Source organism: Haplochromis burtoni, unplaced genomic scaffold (assembly GCF_018398535.1).
Source record: "Haplochromis burtoni strain Fernald_Lab_line unplaced genomic scaffold, NCSU_Asbu1 Contig_189, whole genome shotgun sequence".
Taxonomy (NCBI): Eukaryota; Metazoa; Chordata; class Actinopteri; order Cichliformes; family Cichlidae; genus Haplochromis; species Haplochromis burtoni.
The window spans coordinates 28,820-35,275 of NW_024582550.1; the positions used below are offsets into that span (position 1 = coordinate 28,820).

General features: G+C 35.0%; 1 protein-coding gene across 3 annotated transcripts; it reads right to left on the bottom strand.

The window, feature by feature from the left end:
* Nucleotides 1-148: 148 nt before the first annotated feature.
* On the bottom strand, nucleotides 149-5,997 carry LOC102298558 (E3 ubiquitin-protein ligase rnf213-alpha). 3 transcript variants are annotated; one of them, XM_042225920.1, is made up of 8 exons: nucleotides 5,877-5,997; nucleotides 4,358-4,464; nucleotides 4,097-4,197; nucleotides 3,292-3,661; nucleotides 2,556-2,644; nucleotides 1,415-1,581; nucleotides 1,178-1,321; nucleotides 149-948 (listed from the first exon to the last, which is right to left on the bottom strand). In XM_042225920.1, the coding sequence occupies exons 2-8, from the start codon at nucleotides 4,455-4,457 to the stop codon at nucleotides 696-698; spliced, it is 1,224 nt and encodes a 407-aa protein (XP_042081854.1). In that variant the 5' UTR covers nucleotides 4,458-4,464; nucleotides 5,877-5,997; the 3' UTR covers nucleotides 149-695. The 3 variants fall into 3 exon arrangements, with proteins under 3 accessions (XP_042081854.1, XP_042081853.1, XP_005934981.1); XM_042225919.1 differs by having other exon boundaries at nucleotides 150-948; nucleotides 2,556-2,642; nucleotides 2,981-3,655; XM_005934919.3 differs by having other exon boundaries at nucleotides 155-948; nucleotides 2,556-2,642; nucleotides 2,981-3,661.
* Nucleotides 5,998-6,456: the final 459 nt, after the last annotated feature.

Consider the following 6,456-nt stretch of genomic DNA (forward strand, 5'->3'; position numbering starts at 1 on the left):
TTTGTATTCTTTCACTTTTTGTTGCATGTGTGTTGTTGCTGCCTGTGTTTGAGTAATTTCTGTAACTGTGAGACATCTGCTGCTGCCTATCTTGGCCAGGTCTCCCTTGAAAAAGAGGTTTTTAATCTCAATGGGATCTTCCTGGTTAAATAAAGGTTAATAATAATAAATAATAATAATAATAAATACTGGAGATAAAATGATACCTCAGCTAAAAACATGTCTGAAAAATCAGTGCCAAATCGTGACAGCACACGGTCTAACAAAATATGACCCCCACCCCCCTGTCCGGGACCAGGCCAGTGTATATACTGAGCTAGTGGAGTGGTATATTGATTTTTATTTTATTTTATTTTTTTGCTGCTGCTGCTCTAAATTTATCAAACTGTCCATTTGATGAACAAAAATGCGTCTTCCCTGTAGATGACAAACTATCAAGGAATACTACACTGATTACTTTTTCAAGAATCATCGTGTCCCTGGACCCAATCTGTGTGAATTTCCAGTGTCATTTCCTGAATCCAATGAAACATTTTCTACAGACAGCAGAAATGGAATAAACATCTCTCTACTGAAAAAGGTGTTCATCTCAGTGATTGGCAGGGATGAGGATGAAAGAGGGTAACATACCAAACATGGTATTTTTTTCATTTACTAGATTTTTCGATTGATAGCACACTGTGCTGTTGCATTTATTAGCAAATGTAGTAAACCAATATGTGAACATTTGCGTCAATAAAATTCAAAATACCTTCTGCTGTTAAAAGCTCTGGATTGATGGTTAGGCACCTGTTGATGTGGTCATTTTTCTCTTTCTGGTAGATGGTCTCATAGATAAAGTCATACTCCTTTTTGTAAACTGCATATTTGTAGGGAATGCTCTCTTGAATTTTTTCCTTGGGAATCCGATACTGTCCTTCAATACGATATTGGTTCTCCCCAAAAGGGCTATTAAACAGAAACCATTCTTGTTAGAGATGGAACATACAGAGAAGTGACAAACTAATAATTCCACAGAGGCTAATAATTGTTCCTGGGGGAAAAAAGGGAATATGATTAAAAATAATTGCAGTCTAAATTCAGTCTCTTTGATTCTCAGTGTAGAATTTGTAAAACTCTGTCTGTCTCTCTCTCTCTCTCTGTTGTTTTTTTAGTTATAAAAACTATTAAGCTATACCTGGGGAACATTTCAGTAAAACCATCCCAGCTTCCAAACAACACTTCAGATTTTAAGACAACAATGTCTTTCTCTGGTTCCAAATGAAATTCTTTAGAAATGACAGCATGAAAGTACACCAGTATTTCTTCATTGATTGATGAACTGGAAAAAAGGAGGAAAAAATGGCAATAATGTTAATTTCATAGTTTAATATGTCAAATAATGTCAAATACATACTGTAGTCCTGTCACTTACTCTTCTGGTATCTGAAATTTACTGGATGGCATCAAGATATTCTCTTCCACTTGAGGTCCAGAAAGGCAGGAAGTTGTTTGCCTGTAGATACCTGCATCTTCGTTTCCCCGTTCCTGTGTCTCTGTCAGTTCTGAATCTGTCTTCTCGTCTGAATTAATATCAGCAACCTTTGAAAAAGTGAAAGTTGATGAGTAAAAAAGTCCCAAGTAGAATATATTTTTCATTATTTTATATACCATAATGTATACATATACAGTGAAAGAAAATCACGTTCTAAAAGTCATACAGGAATCAGATAGTTAGTCATAGTCACACCAACACTCTACATGTCCTCCTTCACTACATCCATCAACTTTCTCTGTGGTCTTCATCTTTTCCTTCGGTCTGGCTGCTCCATCTTCAACATCCTTTGTTCAAAATATTCACTATCTCTCCTCTGCACAATCTCAGCCTTGCCACTTAAACTGCAATTTGATTTATATACCACATTTTACTTTAAGTAAAGTCACTGTCCTTAAAATAGAAGGTCAAAACATAAAAACCTGGGTAGGTTTAGAATTCCTTATGAAATTGTCAGTACCTCTAACTCTTTGCAGCTTTACTGTTACCTGTCTCTCTCATTGACGCACAGGTGTTCCGTCTTGCGTCCACTGACTTTAATTCCTCTTTCCTCCAGAGCTCCACCTCTCCAAGCTCTCTTCCACCTGATTCCTGATGTAATCACACCCCCACTATGAATCCATCTGTCATTCATCTCTCAACTCCTTGTACACTTCTTGTCCAGTCCTCAAGCATCTCCCACTCTTCAAGAGTGTGTTAAACAGTCTGTTCAAAGGGTCCAATGTCCTCTTTCCTAGACATTTCCATACCTCTACAGGTATCATAGCTCTCATTACTAATCCTTACCAATACTCTGCACTTCCTGATTCGCTAACTGTCCTCTTTTCTCTCTCTCACTCACTTTTATTTGTATATCAAAATGGACCATTAATTAATATTACACAATTAAAACTGATTTCACACTGGCAAAATCATTACATGACTATAATAAAAGAAAATAATATTTTTACTGATGTTGTGATTTTGCATTTTGTATAAATTCAGTTTAAGAGTTAGAACAATTTATTTGAATTTATAATACCTTAGTTTTCTTGGGCGATGTTTTCTTGTTTTTCTTTAACATCTTTGGAAGCCTGATCTTGATCGTCTTACTGGGTTTTCTTCTCGGCTGTGGTTAAAATTTGATGTGCTGATTATTGTCATGGTAGCTTACATCTCTAACCACTTTTTTGAGCATACAAATGTACATGATAACGGAAAAGTATTTACAGCTTTATGGCAACCCAAACTGGCCTGACTGAAATGGATAAACTTGGTGTAAAAAGAGAACAAAACAGTTTTTCATATTCAGAAAAAGGAAGTTTCATAAACATCGGTAGATAAATTACATATTCATTGTTATATTATGTATAATAATAAAAACGTGATAACATATACTTATTATGATATTGCATTTCTGTGCAAAATTTAGTCTGAGGGTTAAAACTCTGTTTGACTTTACAATACCTTGGTCCTTTTGATAGTTCCCTTTGTTGGTAGGCTGAGGCTTGTAGATTTCTGTCTTTTCTGGATATTTTGATCATTTGAATAACATTTCTTGTCTTTGACTACTTTGTCTTCTTTCCTGCTAGCCTTTTTTGTACATTTATTTTGTTCTGTGTTTGTGTGGTTCTTATTAACATCTGAGTTCCCTGATGGATTTTGTATTTCATTAGATTTTTTCTTGTCTGTAACTTGTTCTGGGGTGTTGTTCTTAGTTGATTCAGGAGCAGTAGAGGCTGTTTCTGACACGAGTCCAGAATGAATGCCACTTAGCTTGTCAGCAGCAGTTTGATGTTCATCTGGTCTGTCGTCTTTGTTACTCAATGCATTCTCTGCTTCATGTGCTGGTATTTTGCCACCTGCAGTTCCAGGGGATGGCAGTATTGTGGAAACAGACAAGTTGGTTTCAGGTGTTGTTGGCTTATTGCATGATTCAGAATTACTTTCAGCAGTCACAGCAATTGGCATATTTTTCTCTTTGCAAGTATCTGTAACTTGAGGGGGAGCAGGTAATTCACTTTCCAAATGTGTCATATGGAGAGATGAGGATGTGATTCCACTTTCTGCTGTGGCTGAGCCTGTAATGATATCTGATGATGTAGCATCCTCTCTGGTAGGTTCTGATTCACCAGTGGCCAACTGTTCCTGGAAAAAAAAGCTACATTGTTAGTTCTTCAAAAACCATTTTGAAATTGATAAGTATATCTTAGTTTTCTCTGGAGGCAGAAATTAAACATCTTTTTGTTTAATACAAATAATCTAATACACATAAAAAGTTGTCCCATTTTTTATGTCAAACATAAGGTTCATCTTTGCAGTCTCAAAACTTAGTGAAACGTGTAAGTTAGCACACTGTCTGAACAAGAAATATTTGCGTAAGCTGAATGTGGAAGGACTGCAGAAACTGGTTACTCTGTTTTTAAGAGCTTGTTTACTGCAGTTGATCACTTTGGTATGAAACCTTGGTTTCACTTTCAAAAAGAGGATTTTTATTTTTATTTCTCAATCAAAATTGCTGGATAAATTACCTATTACATATGTAACTTCACAAATATAACATGTATTTCTCAGCCTTGTCACCTGTATTTGAGTAGTGCTTTCTTTAACAGCATGGTCTTGATCTTCCTTTTGGTTTTTCTCCTCAGCAGTGGTTGAAATTGGATGTGCTGATGTGGCACCATCTGTTTAACCATTATTGCTTGGTTAGTTACATATATCAAACAATGGTGAATTTGGCAAAAGTTTTTTTTTCTCACCTGTTAAATATTCACCTGTGGTACCACAAATGAACTCCTTGGACTAGTGTTAATATAATTTTTACTGTTATGATGTGACACCTACCTTGAGCACTTTTTTCAGTCAGGGCAGATAACTTGAAGCCACATTCAGGACAGAATTTAAATGACCCTTCGAGTTTAGTTCCACATTTAGGGCAAGCCATGATGTGCCTGTTTCAAAATCATAAATGAGAGGGCATTTTAATGCCCTTATAAAGTATTAGAAGTAGAATGGCAGTAATCATGGATTTTAAAACACTCGAGCTGTTTTAATTTTATTATCCACCAACAATCCACAGTGACAAGATTTTCCTGTCAGAGCTTGAATTCCGATTTTATATATAGGTCACACGAGTGTGTGTGTGTGTGTGTGTGTGTGTGTGTGTGTGTGTGAGAGAGAGTGTGTTAAAGGTGAAGAGCCAAAGAACACTCCTGTCTCCTAAAAAACTGGATACGATTGGCGTTTTTAGGAGAGAGAGTTCTGTCACATAAACATATCTTTGGATGGCTCATCATGTTCACTTTTTGGTGACAGTTTTGAAAATGTGCAACATTTTAATTATTGAGGTCATCATTTCAAGTGGTGTTGTTCTGGACTGTTGTAAAAGCTACAAAAGAGGGAAAGACTTTGAATAACACGTGTGTCTACTTCGGCTTTCCAATTATCACACAGAATCTAAACTTCTTCTGGTTTTTTTTTTTATTTACTTGTTTGCTCTGCCCACCCATATCTTCACATTTGAAAGGTGGAAAAGGAAATAATTGAAATGGCTTACTGCTACTGCTAAATAGATTTTTATGGTCTGTCCTTATCAATAACAATACTTTTTCATTACAGATTCTGTATTTCTAGATAAAGAACTAAGACAGACATGTTCAGTTTTGGCCAATAGGTGGCAGTATTGATTATTCCAAAACACAATCTTTTTTCTTTTAATATGTTTATCTTTTTAAACTCACTCTCCGTAAGCAATCCACAGTAACAAGACTTTGGTGCTGTGTGTGTGTATATATATATATATATATATATATATATAATTAGTTACACCTAAAAAGCACCTAAACCTAAAACACACAAACAAATAATCTGAGATGACTCTAAGGCTTTGCAAAAAGCAGCTGCCGATATCGAGGACTGATATTATAAAACTTAGTGGTTACACAGAGTTACTTTCGCTTTCACTTCCTGTAATAGTGTAGCTGATTTCAAAATTTTAAATTCCATATTTTGGTTTACTGTGTTTTCTCTTCCAGCAAATTCATTAGCTATTTCTCTTGTTTATTTACAATTGTATTTTTTTTATATTTTACAAATGAATTTAGGTCGTCCGATATTTTGTATATAGAAACACTGTAACAATTAAATTTTGCCTCGCTAAAATATTCCTGTTTATTTCTCAACTAGAATATAGGACAGGATGAAAGGGGAGACCTTACGTTTCAGTTAGTAGTCTAACGCTTAATGCTATTAAAGATTAACACATTGAGGATATGTAACCTAATATTTAATACTGCATACTTGAATCTTAAAAGCAGCATAATGCAATATTAATTTCAGTAAAGGTAATCGGCAGATGACCTACCTCGTTTGCGCTTCTTCCTTACATAGTTGTCATTGAATATTTGAACTGCTATGTGTGTTTGTTCTTTACTCAGACAAATAATTACTTTCATTTTCATTTACGGTAAAGGGTGCGGCTGTTTTTCACAACAGACATCTACAGTTGCAATGAAAAAAACCGTGGAAGGAAGGATATTGTTCAGTTCTTGTTTCTAAACTATTAATCTTTCATTAACATAACTGCTAATTCATTCTCACCTGTAAAAACAATCAATGATTATTTCAGTCAATGTTAAGAATTAAAGTAACAACAATGCAGACATTTTCAGTTGTGGGTATTAGGTAGGGACGATATTGATTAATCTGAAATACTTGATCAGTTTTCAGTTTTTTTTTTTAAATGAAATGCATCAAATCAAATAGCGCTACACTTTATGTAAATTGCTTTACATCCTAAAAAGGTTTAGGCTTTTAGTTTAGTTGAATTGAAATGAAATATCTCCCTCTGCTGTTGCAGAGAAAAGTTGTAAGGCGTGTGCTATGGAAGAAAATGTATGGTGTATAGTGACCTCTTGTGCTGATATAGTGACGTTATTGTGGTT

Excerpts from the sequence above, each read along its gene's own strand:
- LOC102298558 (XM_005934919.3), bottom strand. The coding sequence starts at position 4,457 with ATGGCTTGCCCTAAATGTGGAACTAAACTCGAAGGGTCATTTAAATTC. Across the intron at positions 3,662-4,096 it reads AAAGCACTACTCAAATACAG|GAACAGTTGGCCACTGGTGA; the intron begins GTGACAAGGCTG and ends TTTTTTTTCCAG. Across the intron at positions 949-1,177 it reads TTTACTGAAATGTTCCCCAG|CCCTTTTGGGGAGAACCAAT; the intron begins GTATAGCTTAAT and ends TCTGTTTAATAG.